At 42.4% G+C, this 16,672-nt stretch overlaps 1 protein-coding gene across 1 annotated transcript in view; it reads left to right on the top strand.

The window, feature by feature from the left end:
- The window catches only part of WDSUB1 (WD repeat, sterile alpha motif and U-box domain containing 1), a 357,702-nt gene that overhangs the window by 87,266 nt on the left and 253,764 nt on the right, over positions 1-16,672 (top strand). The window contains exon 3 of the mRNA XM_069224186.1: positions 4,311-4,495. Within this exon, the coding sequence (XP_069080287.1) occupies positions 4,311-4,495 (185 nt within the window). The remainder of the gene's footprint in view (positions 1-4,310; positions 4,496-16,672) is intronic.

Here is a 16,672-nt window from a genome sequence, read left to right as displayed (position 1 = left end):
TGGGTCAGAGTATCACCCTGCCCACCTTCTTTGCTCCACTCCATCTCTACCTTAGAGAGAAGCCACTCTACTGACTGGACCAAAAAAGAACATTGTTGTTCTGCCTTGACCGCACAAAATAATTCTGGGTGGATGACCAACTCTTTTTGGGGTACGTGGGAGCAAAAAAGGGTCGGGCAGTGCAGAAACTGACCATTTCATGCTGGGTCGTTCTCTGAATTAAGATCTGCTACCCACTGGCCAAGAAGCAGCCTCCTGAGGGCTTGAGGGCTCATTCCACCAGGGGAAAGGCTGCTACCACTGAGTTAGCACGAGGTGTTCCAGTCCTGGATAGCTGTCAGGTAGCAGTGCTGGCATCCTGGAAAATCAGATCTGGAGAGACGGACACTTTGCCATTTCGAAACTACAGGACTTTCTAGTGTGAGAAGATTTATCCACAGCCCACCGCCTGGAGGTCATGGCTTAGGTATCTATTCTAATGTAAGGAATCTGCAGCTAGAAGTCTCTATCAGATGAACAAGTTACTTACCTTTGATAACGCATTATCTGGTAGAGACTGTATCTAGCTGCAGATTCCTTACACCCACCCATGCCTCCCAACTCAGGGATCGTTCCTTTCAGGGCCCTAGTTTTTTGCACAGACAAACTGTTAGTTCTATCCATGGCTATGCGCTTCTAGCGTGGAAGTACGTGGGTAAAAGAACTGATGTACTGACACTGGGGTGATGCCTTTATAGGTGACAGTGACGTCACAAACATCTCCAACAACACCACGCGCATCCGAACGATGCCACCTGATGGCGTGCGCAGGGTACTGCTCAGCAAAAATTCTGGATTTCAAGCTGACGCCAGGAAATTCTAAGGTAAGGAATCTGCAGCTAGATAGTCTGTACCAGATAATGCGTTACCAATGGTAAGTAACTTGTTCTACAGATTCTGGTACTTTATTGGTCTTTTGATGTTTTATTGCCCTTGCCACCCCAGGAGGAAGGATACTCAGTTTCTGTATTGTCTGCATCTGTAATATCTAACTTAGAGCAAGCTCCTGGTTACATAGATTTTTAAAGTGGGAAACCTACACATTTTCTCCAATATGATCTTAGATCTTCTGATTTTGTTCATTGTAACCGAGCAGTACCATATTCCAAAAGCACTTGGCTCTGTTCGATTTTGCAGCATCAAGACATTCAGGCTAAAGCCTGGATGGCGCTGCTATCTTTTTCTTTAGTAGCAGCTTCTTGTATTTTGTGCTCAGGTTCAAAATGTGGGCATAGGCATTCTTTTAATGCTGCCAAGTGTCGGCAAGACTTACTTTTTTATATCCTGAACATTCAGTGTTATTTCAGTCAAAGGAATTATTTCCCTTTATGGATTTGCTTCTCAGATGATTCATTGTGATACAGACATGCAATATTACCCTGCTTACTCTCTGTAAACTCTTCTGCGTTGTTGGTTATTGCTTTCATTAAAGTTGGGTATTCATGTTTTCATTAGCATACGTTTCTTGTTTCCACCTTATGTACCTTCTTTTTTAACTTATTTGTAGGACCATTGTATATTATGGTTTATCACTGTGAATCAAATATTTAATTACTTTAAATATACTAAATTAAATTACTATTGTTTTTTTCAAATATTTAGTTAAAAAACTATCTAAAGTAAAACGTGTATATACTTATTATGTATTAAACATTTCAAATGCGTAGGGAATTAATTTTAACGTTTTTTATTTATTTTAAAAAGTTACATTTATTTTTAAAATTAAAAAATGTATTTAAATATTTTATCAGAAAATATTTCTTTGTAATTTCTATACACCTGTAAATATTAAATGTATATATTTTAAAAGTCGAAATAAATGAATTTATTTTAACATTATTTTCAGTGGGGTTCTATTTTATATCTGTGTCTCCATTATTTTCTATGACAGTGTGTTGCAATACCAGTCACCAGCAATTGGTCATGGGTGTTGTTGGACTTACTCCAGGTCTGAGGTGGATTACTTTAACTGCTGTGTTGGAGCCTTTTTGGCTGTAGTAAATTTACACTTGTAAAGTTGTCTCTAGCCCATATCAGGGGTAGGAGATGTAAGTTTACACTCGATTTACAATCGATTTACAATCGAAAATGATGGCGAGCCAAAAGTAGTATATTTTCTACAAAGTGTAAGAGTGCATCTCCTTGTGTAAATTGAACTTTCTGAATAAGCCTCATTCTGTGTAACCTCACCAGGTTAGGAACATTCTCCAACCCCCCAATCTGTTTTTTGCTTTATGTTTTAAATAGTTTAACTTACTTTCAAACCTATGCATTGTATTGGCTGTTATTGCTATCATTTTCTCCATTAAGTATATATGCTGTCAGTTTGTCTATTCAGTAAATATGACAAATCTTTGTCCACCAGATGCCTAATGGTGGTGGAGTATTTTGCTTCCAAAATTGGGCTTGGGTCATTCTACCAGCTAACAGGAAATGTGTGATTAATTTTCTCATGAATGAGTACTTAGCCTCTCCTCTCCTATGTGCTAACATCATACCCACTGGATCAAGTGGTACATCTATGCCTCTCATATCTTCAGTGAGGAGCAGTAATGGCACCCAGTATGGTTGAATATGAGGACAAAACCACCTAACTTGCACTATTATACTCCCTCATTTGGCAAGCTGTTCTGTAAATATTGGAACCCCAAGCATGGCTTTAAGTCTGGCCAGTGCCAAGTACCATATCATTATCACTTAATATGTGTCCCGCTTATATTTTGTGCAGGCAAAGTATTTTATTGCACTTGACTTAGTCTCCCCTCCTCCTTATCCAGCCTCCTCCCATATAACTGATAGATTGGTATAGGCTCCTTTCTAGGGCTTGGTATAAGTGTGAGGTTCAATTCACGCTGAAGATTGTTTCTATTGGAGTCAATTCTTGGCCACCTTCTACTCGTGCTTCGTATTAACACAGTTAATGTAATTACTGAGGTAAGCATAATTACTGAGTACCTGTAAATCTACCTTAAAATGTTGAAAGAAGCTTTTCAACCCACGAATAGATCCTTGCTAACACTAAATGAAATGCCTGGTACATACAGGCATTTAATGCAGCAATTGAGTATCTGTATTTCAGCCTTGCGTTACTCCTCAATATTTAATCAGAAAACCTAGCAAAGATTTTAGATTTATTCCAATTAATATTCAGTCCAGAGAATTCAAAACATTTGACTACTTCCTCAATGGGTCTAAAATAGCCATAACCTGTGGCTTCCTTACAATGTGAGTGCCAAATGCTTAGAAGTTCGTAGGCAAAGACCGTAAGGAGACTCTGGGTTAATCCAGAGGTGCCCTTTATGTCCAATCCTCCTAGCCACTAATATCTCCCTGTTATCCACTAGTAAGCCAATAGTGATGCAGGCCACTAGATCTGGGACAATAAAGCTCTTGCGATTGTAATAATTGGAGACTGTACGTTCCGTATTACGTGAAAGACAAGTATATTTGGAAAGCGACGAACGCTAAAAGAATCATTGTCCAGTTGAGTCCAAAAATGTGACATTCCTTCAATTCCCACACTTTGTGATGCCTGGCATCATATTTCTGGAAAGCACTGAAAGTTCAGGAGCTGTCTCACCGATTAGTTTATGAACTTCAGTTATTTAGCTATCAGTTTCTGTTGCTTGTACATGATGACAAGACATGTTATGGCATCTGTCCCTTGAAACCCGCCTTTTGTAATAGCAAGCTACTAATCCGCAGAGGTGTATAGTACTCAACACTTGTTCTGACTTGGTTGCTTTCAGAACACTCCATACATAACACCAAAGATTGAGGATTGTACACAAACGTTTGAAGTAGCAACACACACATAATAAAAAAATGTTTGAGGTATTATTATTATTATTACTTTGGACAGTTCTGTTAATGCCCTGTGAGAATACTCGTGTGTAGATCCTTCTAGAACGTAAGTAATTTCAATGTATGTAGATTGTGTTTAAAGGAATAGATCTCTATTCCAACAGGATGTGAAGGGTGATCTGATCTGTTAAAAGACTGGGTCATGGATGTCCTTCACAACAGCAGCTTAAGGTTTGAGAGCTCCTCATGTTCCATATGAAAACTGAGACCACTGGAACCACATTGAGTTATGAAAAATGTAAAAGCACCTAAAGCTTACTCATAACAACTAAAGTCACAGATATGATTTAAGCAAGGTAGGGTGATACCTGAACTTGTTGGAAGCATTTTGTCTCTACAGAGCACATTCAGGAATGACATTTTATCATATTTGTGCTCCCAGAACTAATATTCTGCTTTGATCCCAGGTGTGGTACAGTGAAGGATGGGTCGTTGGTGGCTTGTGCATTTTCTCCTTGTGGAAAGTTTTTTGTCACTGGATCATCTTCTGGAGACTTGACTGCTTGGGATACCCATATGAGATGTCTGTATAATGAAAAGGCACATGACCTTGGCGTCTCGAGCTGTGATTTCTCACCACAACTCATATCAGGTTTGTTTTATTTGGATTTTGAGACTGCTGTTTTAAAATGTTACTTCGGAGTATATTTCCTTTTTAAAAAGACAATAAGGACATGGTCTAGTTAAGCTTCACATGCCGGGCCATAGAAAGGCCACATAAGCCATGAAAATGTTATTTTTATTCAAAAGCACCAGGACAAGTAGAGAAAGCAAAAGTTCACATTTAGAAGCCCAAACATTAGACCACAATATAGTGAGGTTTTAAGAAACAGCCATCTGAATCAACAGATACCCGGGCTGTTGGTAATGACAGTGAGTTCCAAAATGGCCAGTGAGGTTGGAGGAGGGGAAGTCCAGAGGATCTGCTCTGAAATTTGGAGCAAGGTTGGAGTCGGGGGAGCCAGTGCTGGCAACCGCATTCGAGAAGCAGAACCTAGAAGGCATCGAATCATTGGGAACTGGTAAGGGGAGGCCATTAATGTAAGACTATCTGCCCATTGAAAAAGCAGACTGTTACATAAGCGTCACATCAACACAGGCACAATCCAATGCACACTTATGAGTGGAGGCCAAGCCAGACCTTGGTTCGGTGACCAAAGAGGGGCAGGAATAAAAAAACAGAAGCCCTCCAAGCTGCGGGCTGGAAATCAGAGAAGACAAAAGAGAGCTGCAGTAAGAAAGATTAATCTGTTGAGGTTCTGGTACAATATATCCACTTAACATCAAGGGTCCTCATTAAAACATCTACAAAAAATACAGCATGAGGCATGAAGGCACTACATGCCCCAGAGATCCTGAGGTCCCTCTAGACAGGGGCCCAGGAGGCTGATCTGAAGTTTACTTAGTGAGTAAGACTTGGGTATTGGGTGAATTTACTGGGAAAAGTGTTTCATTGTGTTCTGTCAGTGGGAATGAAGGTTGGTGATGATCTAAGTGAGGGACTACCCTTGTTTTAGGCTCTGGTTGTGCTTTTGAGCTATACTGGTTTCCAGATGAGTGCTCACCAGCTATGTCAAAGTCGGGTTTCCTGGTGCCATTGATCAAAAGATTCTGTGCTATATAGGAATGTAGGTCCACTTGGAAAGCCCATTTATCCCATATTGAGAGGGGAGAGGCATTGGAAAATTAACATAACCTGTACCAGAGGATCATAGGCAAAACTGCAGGCATAGCTGTACTGTAACTTGTAGGTGATATCTCAGAGAATGTGCCAATAGTAGTCTCTTGGTGCTTGAAGATATTTTGGTCTAACTTGACCAGTCACTCTTCTATAAATGCCATAAGGTCAGTGTCTGATCCACAGATACATATTTAGCAAAGTCTGAACATCCAAGATGCTGTGCTTCAAGGAAATGGAGGTCTGAGAAAAAGGATAGCTTGCAGTAGGCTCATTCTGCACAGCAAGCCCTTACAATCAAGTGCGATGCCATTACTTAAAGGTGAGATACAATAATGGATTCAGGAATTCAAAAAAATACATTGCACCAATACACCAATATTTCACTAAACTGCTAACCGATTTAAATTATTTGTTACAGACGGCAGAAGGTCACTTTGATCACATTGAAACATTACTGAAAGAATACTCACATGATTGAGATGTAATAACAAGGAGAATGGAAACCCTCAAAAAGCAGCACAATATTAAATAGATAAAATGGAGGATACTGAAAAGCGTTCATGTCTCAAAAATGTGAAGAGATGAGGGATTGTGGCTGAAATATCAGTTACTGAGCTGGAGAAATGCCAAGACCAGGCGAACAAATGATTGGCATCAAGTGAACACTAATTACATTATTTTCCATTTTCCATCCATATACAGGGAGTGCAGAATTATTAGGCAAGTTGTATTTTTGAGGAATAATTTTATTATTGAACAACAACCATGTTCTCAATGAACCCAAAAAACTCATTAATATCAAAGCTGAATATTTTTGGAAGTAGTTTTTAGTTTGTTTTTAGTTTTAGCTATGTTAGGGGATATCTGTGTGTGCAGGTGACTATTACTGTGCATAATTATTAGGCAACTCAACAAAAAAAAATATATACCCATTTCAATTATTTATTATTACCAGTGAAACCAATATAACATCTCAACATTCACAAATATACATTTCTGACATTCAAAAACAAAACAAAAACAAATCAGTGACCAATATAGCCACCTTTCTTTGCAAGGACACTCAAAAGCCTGCCATCCATGGATTCTGTCAGTGTTTTGATCTGTTCACCATCAACATTGCGTGCAGCAGCAACCACAGCCTCCCAGACACTGTTCAGAGAGGTGTACTGTTTTCCCTCCTTGTAAATCTCACATTTGATGATGGACCACAGGTTCTCAATGGGGTTCAGATCAGGTGAACAAGGAGGCCATGTCATTAGATTTCCTTCTTTTATACCCTTTCTTGCCAGACACGCTGTGGAGTACTTGGACGCGTGTGATGGAGCATTGTCCTGCATGAAAATCATGTTTTTCTTGAAGAATGCAGACTTCTTCCTGTACCACTGCTTGAAGAAGGTGTCTTCCAGGAACTGGCAGTAGGACTGGGAGTTGAGCTTGACTCCATCCTCAACCCGAAAAGGCCCCACAAGCTCATCTTTGATGATACCAGCCCAAACCAGTACTCCACCTCCACCTTGCTGGCGTCTGAGTCGGACTGGAGCTCTCTGCCCTTTACCAATCCAGCCACGGGCCCATCCATCTGGCCCATCAAGACTCACTCTCATTTCATCAGTCCATAAAACCTTAGAAAAATCAGTCTTGAGATATTTCTTGGCCCAGTCTTGACGTTTCAGCTTGTGTGTCTTGTTCAGTGGTGGTCGTCTTTCAGCCTTTCTTACCTTGGCCATGTCTCTGAGTATTGCACACCTTGTGCTTTTGGGCACTCCAGTGATGTTGCGGCTCTGAAATATGGCCAAACTGGTGGCAAGTGGCATCGTGGCAGCTGCACGCTTGACTTTTCTCAGTTCATGGGCAGTTATTTTGCGCCTTGGTTTTTCCACACGCTTCTTGCGACCCTGTTGACTATTTTGAATGAAACGCTTGATTGTTCGATGATCACGCTTCAGAAGCTTTGCAATTGTAAGAGTGCTGCATCCCTCTGCAAGATATCTCACTATTTTTGACTTTTCTGAGCCTGTCAAGTCCTTCTTTTGACCCATTTTGCCAAAGGAAAGGAAGTTGCCTAATAATTATGCACACCTGATATAGGGTGTTGATGTCATTAGACCACACCCCTTCTCATTACAGAGATGCACATCACCTAATATGCTTAATTGGTAGTAGGCTTTCGAGCCTATACAGCTTGGAGTAAGACAACATGCATAAAGAGGATGATGTGGTCAAAATACTAATTTGCCTAATAATTCTGCACTCCCTGTAAACCACTAGGGATAGAAAGGTTTTACCAAGTCTACTTCCATTGATGACAGAACCTACTAAGCTAGTTATTGTGGCAGATGGTTAACTCAACACTTTATCAGACTCTGCATGTGATTGATACATTCACATTTTAATCCAACCCAAATCCTTCTCTCATTAAATGGATAGTTGATCTAGACCAAATGGGTTTTTGGAGATCTCAATATGAGAGGGATAAGTAAGCAAACCTTTTCAGCTATCAGTGTTGTCATTGAATATTGAACTACAGGGCATATCTGACCTCTCTCCGGTCTTGATGATTGAGTTTTTACCAAGGACTTGCCACCGAGTGAAGTATGGAAAATTAATGAGAGAGCTTTTCATGAATTTTCTCCGAGGGCGTCTGTGAGGGAAGACCTAGAGCTTCATTTTAAAGACAGTGTCACAGGAAATACCACTTAGTGTATGACATTACCAAGTAATTGATTTTCTGGAATTATTAGCTCCTACAGCGAGATTTATAGGACTTTTGAGAGAAAAGAAAACGGATTTAGAGCAACGTTTGTCCCAGGTTGTACAACAGCCCCTAAGCGGCATATAGTGAGCTGCGCATTCTTATGGGGGAAATAGAACAAATGCTGGGAGAGAATTTAGCATGTAAAATGCTGGACAGTCGCCAAATTTGTGAGGAGGCTGAAAAGGATGACCACCTTTTGGCCTACAAAATTAAAATAAAGCAAACACACAACTGTATTCTGAGTATCATAGATGGTGCTGTTACCTAAAATTCTAATACTTGAGGTAGTGTTTTAGGATCCCTTAAGTACCTAGGTTGGACACCCTTATGTTAGCATTAGGTCCACGACCTGTGCCTTTTACATTCACACACATTTTCATAATTTTAATCAGCTGTCTCTTTTTAAGAAGACTGAGTTCACGTAGCACTTTTCGTCAGCCATTGTACAACATGCAATCTGTGCCTTGTGTAAGGCTGCCATGTGCAGTACATGATATGCTGGCTCATGTTGCCAGTCCTGGAGTCAGTTAATATCCACTAGACACATCAGTATGCCAGTCCTGTTCTTCAGACTCTGTATGGGTATTTGATTAACAACACGAAGGTGCAAGGAGGGTATAGGGAATTCCAGCCATGACTGTTCTAGGATGCGTACCACACTACAGACAGCTTTGTTGATCATGGCGCTGACTCTTCAGCTTCCTGAGAGGATGGCCATCCAGATAACAGGCAGACCTCTGCTATACTATTCAGATTTGGGGTCAGGGTTACTCCCTTAGATCGGGACAGGCAGCTTGGTTACAACCACTATGCTTTTAGATCTAGAGATAGGGTTTCAGCAGGAATCTTTAGGCTTTCTAGAATCATACAAAATGGTGGAGTTGTTTATTGTCTTTACCTTGGTTGTAATTATGATTACTTTACTGTTTCATCTGCCTTATTATCGCAGCCCATGCTTTTTATACTTAGATGCAATTTCTTCAATAAACATATTTAAATCCAGTTTGTATTAGGTGTCCTGCCTTGGTATTTGTGTGTCACTGAAAAACTGAGTGAAATGGGTACGATCAGTTTCCACAACTTCCCTGAGGAGTCAGAGTGTCTGGTTTAGGTTGCCACAAGGCACCTCTTCCCTGTTTGGGGTGGGTGAGGCACTGTGGGCTAACCAAGAGATAGGCCAACAGCTTCCAGGCGGTGTGGAGTTGACTCAGTCTCTCACACTCTGTAGTGCTGCCGCCCTAAACATGCAGTCTTATTATCATAATAGGAACCGCATGACATGGCGCTATAAACATTAGGTCGGATACTTTTTTAATGGATCTCCCGAGTGACTTTCTCTCACATGCCAAAGGTACCCTGTGCATCTTTTATACAGAGACATGGCGTTGGGGAAAAATCCTCCTCGGCTAAATAGGTAGTACCTATTTTAGTCTGTAGGTTGTTCAAGCTTGAACCTTAAAAGGATATCCCATTTGGTGTTTCCATCTCTGAATGCTGCCTTAAAGAGATGGCACAACCTGTGCCAGTAGTAATTCCTGTAAATTGTAGACAAGCTGCCACACAATATTTACTTGCTAATGGGCTTGCTAATGGGGGTGGAGATGTTATATTTGTGGTAGATGCCCGCAATGCATACAGAATAGAAACATTCTACTCCGGTGTCACTATTCCTGCAGTTAAAGCAAATGCATACACTAATCACACTCACAACGGAGCTAATGTACCAGCACAATACAGAGCTTATCAATATCTTCAAATCCCACTAACATATTAAGAACACCAAAATTGGTTTTAAGGTGCCTTCCCACATGTCGTTTAAAACTTTAGATCAGGCCTCTTAGGTAATGAATGGCTAACATGGCCAGCATTGTCTACATATGCACCACATCTAAATGTACAAAATATGCAAGCAGCAGACTTGCGTCCCTTATATAATAATTTAATAAGCTTATACAAATGCTTAATACAATTCATAGTGCAGACTTTCAACACCGCTTCAGCGAGGACTGCTCCACCTGCCCAGCAATTGGTGACACCAAGGGTAAACCCAGTAACTATTAACGCAATGATGGGTAAGGCTCCCACCAAACGTGAAGAAATTTAGTTTTGGATTGCACAAAAATGAAACCAATTGAAGCAGTGTTCCTCGATACAGGACTCCAAGATAAACATAGAATTCTCACATTATGCTTGCCATTTGGGATGGTTCCATCCATAGATGACTGTGCAGCTTGGGACACAGTATTTGTTGCAATTTATACTGTGACGCATGGTACACCAACACTATCACACCCTCCGGGGGTGTTAAAACAAAAATAAGAGGAACATGGGCAATTTTGCCACAGCCTCCTCAATTATCTTAAGTAATATTAGAGGGGAAGCAGCAGAAGCACTGGCAATTCACCAGCGGCTTAAAGATGTTCCTCAGATTGATCAGGAGCATGAACTACTAAAGATTATTTCCAAGACTTGTACTAGTGTAAGTCAGGATAGTCTGGGGGCCACACCAAACAAGCCACAGCTTAAAAGTATAATACCAAGCAAGCGCAGGAGGGGATCTAAGAAACGCTGGAAAAATCGAATAAAGAAGAAATTAAATAATGAAGCGAATCTCCGCAGTCGCAGACCTCAGAAAAAATGTAACACTTTAGAAATCGGGATAATTTGAAACTCCCAGACAGGTATCAGTATACTGATATACACTGTTCTCAAACCTTTCTGGACTCATCCGCCAAACGGATCGAGAGAAGTGGGCGGTTAGAACACAGAAATGAGTACCTGAAGCCAAAAAAGGACTCATAACACTTCTCTGATAGCACGATAAAAAAGGAAGATAATCTTCCACAGCACAAACCTCAATTTAAAAAGAAGGTGGTTGTGGCAATTTCAGCTAAGTATGCCACACATATTGAGAACATTACTGTAGAACAAGTCGTGGGCAGTGACTCTGCTAGACAGCACGGCAAAGGTCACAATAGTTCGCCAGAATCTTAAAGAGTTTCTGGAGGCGACAGCAACTAAAGACTACCATGCAGTCGAAACCCCAGACAGACGAGTTGCCACACCCGCTGAGTCTGTAAATTAAAAATTCATATGGAGGGAGACATTAAGGGCACAGTTAAAGTAATTTACTGGGAAAGATTGAGGCTATGCTATGACATTCTTCTAGCAGAAAGAGATTGGCCTGACAGAGTTTGTCAGATCGCTCCCACAAGGGGAAGATGTCACTTTGCTGTCTTTTTCAGTCCTAATTCCAGATCCATTAAAAGAAACCTATGCTGCAGATTGGGCTCTGGTACAGGCACCAGTGGTGCACTGCAACCACATGGGTTGGGATAGGGACTATCCTTATCACTTTATACCTATGTAGTCCAACCCACAAATACAACCTCAATACCCAATAAAACTTGATGCTAAAGCTCCAGTGAGGTAAATTCTCTCACAACTTGAGTACCAGGGAGTAATTAAACCATGCTTATCAGCTATGAACAACCCTTTGTTTCCTGTAGTTAAGCCGGACCATTCTTACAGAGTAGTCTTTGATTACAGACATTTAAACAGTCACACATGCACATTTGCCAGTCAAAATTCACATAGCACTGCCCTAATGAACAATATTGTGTGCAAAAATACAAAACAACCCTGGATATTTCCACTAGGTATTTCTGCCAACATCTAGCGCCTGAAAGCTGAGATTTAATTGCCTTTTCCTCATTAGGCTCTCAGTGTTGCTTATGGCTACTTTCTCAAGGGTATAAATACAGTCCAAGACTGTACTCAGCCCGTGTGACATCAGTATTACATGATATGGAGCCAGAGGCGAGTTCTGTGTAGACAACATTTATCTGACGGATGACGACCTCAACGGTCGCATTGTCCTGGGATTTGCCGACAATGGCTAGAACTTTAAGAAATTGCTTTCCCCAGTGTCCTATTTTTGGGAAAAAAGCTTTCAAATGAGGGGAAAGTTCTGGCACCACACTTCTTAGAGAAATATGCACAACTACAACCTCCAAATAACATCAAGAAACTGCCATCCTTGATAGGATTATTTAATTTTGGTAGAACATATATTCCAAATTATGCACAACACATAAAAAACACTTTATGATTTAATTTGTCGAGATTTCTGACATAAACATTGGACACCACAACATACACAAATTCTTAGGTCAAACACTTGCACACACATGAAAACAGAACAAATGTGTTTATCTGGGTCATTCCAGATACCATCATACTCATATATGTTACATTTGATGAAGGTGACACTTTACCATTTATGTACAGATCATATTTATACTCAAGTGCAGAAAAGCGTTGTGTACCAACAGAAAAAATACTGACTGCAGTTCACATGGCTGTCATCAAGGCGAGACCACTAGCCCAGTGTAAGCACAGTTTTGCTGTTACCCCAGTCCCAGCCCTTGAGGCTGTTACCACAGCCAGCGTTCCAAGTGCAAAAGCATTACATCGATGTTGGATACAATGGGCTACCCCTTGACTTGCAATGATGTTGATTCTGTTTTTGATCCAAAACTACAGACCCAAGAATTTCTCCGGAACGAACTTGAGTACTCCATGCCCACTAATGTCATGCCTCTTGACCATTATAGAATCATCATTTATACTGGTCGTTCAGCTCAACCAACTTTAGGTACCAAACACCAAAACTCTGCTGCTTGCGCAGCTATCTGTGGATTTATGAGGAATGGTAACTTCCACCCTCTGCAAACCAACACACTCTCCTAGGGGACTACACAGCACAAGTTGCTGAGCTTAAAGCTAGCACATACAGATCCTGAAATCCCCACACTTATTGTGTGTGATTGGTATTACTGTGTCCAGTCCTTAAATGAAAACGTATTGGTGCCTTACTGGGTTCAGAGATTCAAAATGAAACAACATAAAACACAATTTTATGTGGGGTAAGTGGCAGGTCTTAAGGACAAACTGCCACAGGCTCATGTAATACATAAACTGGGCGACCAGCGTGTTGGAATACACGTTGTAGTAAACTCTTTGGCTGATGATGCTGCCAAATCTGCAGTTGCTACAGCATCTGTTGCTATGATAACTCATTCTCATACGAGGGTGGATGATGACATTCTGGCAGCTGCGAATACTTTGGCTAACAGCAAGCCTTTATCAAAAACATACTCAACCAAATATTCCTACCCCTTAAGTGCCCAAAACATTGCTTTGTAACAATACCCAGTGTAGGTGATTGTGGGATTCCCTATCAAGATTGTAGGCCAGAATTGATCAAAGCAGCTCACGATGGTGTTGCTTCTGCCCATTCTGGTGTGGTGGCTACCATCTCCTTATTACAAAAACGCTATTGGTGGCATGGACTATACAAACACGGCAAACATTATGGCCCTGATTCTGACCTTGGCGGACGGCGGAGGCCGTCCGCCAAGGTACCGCCGCCAAATGACCGCACCGCGGTCAGAAGACCGCGGAGGCCATTCAACCATTTCCTCTGGGCCGGCGGGCGCTCTCCAAAAGAGCGCCTCCGGCCCAGAGGAAATGCCCCTGCAACGAGGACGCCGGCTCAGAATTGAGCCGGCGTAGTTGCAGGGGTGCGACGGGTGCAGTTGCACCCGTCGCGTATTTCAGTGTCTGCAAAGCAGACACTGAAATACTTTGCGGGGCCCTCTTACGGGGGCCCCTGCAGTGCCCATGCCATTGGCATGGGCACTGCAGGGGCCCCCAGGGGCCCCGCGGCACCCCCTACCGCCATCCTGTTCATGGCGGGTTTCCCGCCATGAACAGGATGGCGGTAGGGGGTGTCAGAATCCCCATGGTGGCGGAGCGCGCTCCGCCGCCATGGAGGATTCCCCCGAGCAGCGGAAAGTCGGCAGGGGACCGCCGACTTTCCGCTTCTGACCGCGGCTGAACCGCCGCGGTCAGAATGCTTGTGGGAGCACCGCCAGCCTGTTGGCGGTGCTCCCGTGGTCGGTGGCCCTGGCGGCCACCGGCCGCCAGGGTCAGAATGACCCCCTATGTTCTTAGCTGTGACATCTGTCAACCAATTAAAGGATCCACCACTAAACACCCATGTAGGCACCCCTCCTAATAGCACACCAGCCTATGCAATGTGTGTATCAGAACTATTGATGTCCCCCAAATTCAGACCGTGTATACAAATACTCTTGCTCCAGATTCCTATGAGTATGGCCATATAGATCGACTGACGCTCAAACTGTTATTAAAGATTTGCAATGCAAGTCTTTATCAGGACACAAACAATTGCAGCGTTCCCCTTGGAACAGGGCCCGGCGTACAGAACACCATGGGATCGATGGGTGTTACAGTGCATTATTCAAGTCCATGCAATCCTGAGGGAAATTTGGTTGTGGAAAGAAAAAAACGGGACTTAAAGCAATCCTTAACAGCTGAGTGTTACACTCAGGTTGTAGTTGGACTTGTATGGGTTCCAGAGAACAATAAATAATCTGCCTAGAAGATCTTTGGGATGTACCCCCTGTGAAGTACTGTTTGGCATCCCTATGTACATACCAGATCCTGATGGTCCTGGCGCAGTGGTTGCAGAAACACCTTTTGACATAAATAAATGTGTCACTGTCTTGCAGGAATTACAGTAGTTCTGAGATGAACATTCTTCAGCACAGGCTGCCAGATTATGAATGATGAATTCAACAGCATTTGCAGGCTGGATTCCAAAAATTGGGGATCTGGTTTGAAAAAAGATACCTGTTAAGGAGGAGTTTGGCCCAACCTACCAGTGCTGGTTCTTGGAATACGAAGCACAAGAACTGGTATCCTACCACCATTGCCTGACTCCAAAGACAACCGCTTTGTCTTTATTGATCACATAAAGTTGGTGGCTGATTCTGCATAGTAGACCACGAGGATTCCCGGATAGTTCCCTTGCCTCTCACCACCATATAGGAGATACCTCTTCCAGCATTAAACAATGCTGAAATTATTTCCCTGAGGTCAGGGAGGGTGGATCATGAACTTTTGTTGAGTCCAGTTACTGCTACATCAACAAGAAATGTCTAAAACGTTAATCTGCAATTTATAAATGAAACACAAACAGATGGGATTGTCTACAACAAACCCCTTTTGGCTACATCTACCAGTTCACTTTCACCTGCACCCTCTACAGTTTTTGCACAGACTGCTGCTGGTTATTTTGCCAATATAGATGATTTTTCTTCGGATTCTTTAGCATCACCTGTTTCATCTGCACATGGTATACGTAAGCTTTTTAACTGGCTAAAACATATTTATTTGATCCGTCCATGGTACTACCTTGGATTATATTGGCAGTGCTTGCTGTCCTTCTATGGATAGGGTATGTTATCATCTTCTTTCTGCTTATACATGGCCATTATCACCCTGAACTCTCTGCTGTTGGACTGGTGGATGAGGTTTTAAAGCCTTATTTGAAATGCTGTCCCTCAGTCTGTTGGTAGGATTTCTTACTCAGCTTCCACTCTTTATGCCCTCCGCCCACCCACAATTAAAGCATGTGGTCCCTCTCTCAACCTAGCATCAGGAATGAGTAAATGCTCACACTCCCCCTTCCAAATAGTTGACCCTGATACTAAGGCCCTCATTACAACCCTGGCGGTCGGTGTTAAAGCAGCGGTAACACCACCAACAGGCGGGCAGTAAAAAAAAAATGGGATTATGACCATGGCGGAAACCGCCAACATAGACAGCCACTTTAACACTCTGACCGCCAGGGCAGTAGCAACAAACACTGCGGCGGTCACCACCAACAGACAGGCTGAAGACAATGTACCACCCACCTTATTATGCGAGGCTAATCCGCCAGCTTTTCCGGGGCGGTACCAACGACATCAAAAGCATGGCGGAAACAGTACACTGAAGGGGAACAACTCACCTTCCGACACTCCATGAAGAACCAGGATGCCATGGAGCCCGAACTGCAGGCCCTCCCCATGTTGGTGTATCTACTAATACACCAGGAAATAGAACTAAGGTGGCAGCGACGACAACGGTGAGTACTGCACCTAGCACACAGGGGAGGAGGGGGTAACAGAAAGTTACACACACATGCGGCACACAACACCCCCACCCCCACCTCCCACCCTCACCCACAACACCATACACACTAACACATCCAACAACATGACAGATACACCCCGTCACCCCCTGGAAGAACGCAAGGACAAAAGGAAATGAGTTTAACCAGTGATATTTTGGAACATTCAGATATAGCAATCAAATAAAAATAAATCAGTATATACAAATATTTACATTATGTACAGAAGGCTGTACACTGTCCCTTGTAAATGTCCGTGGATCAGTGGTCACAAAAATAATGGGCA

This window comes from Pleurodeles waltl, chromosome 3_1 (genome assembly GCF_031143425.1).
Source record: "Pleurodeles waltl isolate 20211129_DDA chromosome 3_1, aPleWal1.hap1.20221129, whole genome shotgun sequence".
In the NCBI taxonomy this organism is placed as follows: domain Eukaryota; kingdom Metazoa; phylum Chordata; class Amphibia; order Caudata; family Salamandridae; genus Pleurodeles; species Pleurodeles waltl.
This window is presented reverse-complemented; position numbering and strand designations above follow the sequence as displayed.